The following is a 274-nucleotide window of genomic DNA, read 5'->3' on the forward strand; positions in this document are numbered from 1 at the left end:
GCTCGTAAGACAAAGGGACGCGCCAAAGGAGGGGGCCTTGCACCGGCTTGCATTCGTGCAAACACTGAAGACCAGGAGGAAGAACAAAGCAAAAAGACGGTACAAAGTGAGAAGATGAAGAGGCGAATGACTGAGAAACGACGTCCAGAAGACCTAGAGGAAATCACAAAAGTGGAGGAAGAGCAGAAGGCCAAGGCAGGGAAGACTACTGGTATTTTGAGAGGAGAAAGTTTCAAGTTCAGACAGCTGATGGAAGCGAGAAGAATCAATAGAC

At 48.5% G+C, this 274-nt stretch overlaps 1 protein-coding gene across 1 annotated transcript in view; it reads left to right on the forward strand.

The window, feature by feature from the left end:
• The window catches only part of LOC119592728 (ubiquitin carboxyl-terminal hydrolase 16-like), a gene marked incomplete at its 3' end in the record, with an annotated part of 1680 nt that overhangs the window by 1185 nt on the left and 221 nt on the right, over nucleotides 1-274 (forward strand). The window contains 1 exon segment of the mRNA XM_037941663.1: nucleotides 1-274. Coding sequence (XP_037797591.1) covers nucleotides 1-274 — 274 coding nt within the window.

Source organism: Penaeus monodon, chromosome 30 (assembly GCF_015228065.2).
Source record: "Penaeus monodon isolate SGIC_2016 chromosome 30, NSTDA_Pmon_1, whole genome shotgun sequence".
NCBI classification, from domain to species: domain Eukaryota; kingdom Metazoa; phylum Arthropoda; class Malacostraca; order Decapoda; family Penaeidae; genus Penaeus; species Penaeus monodon.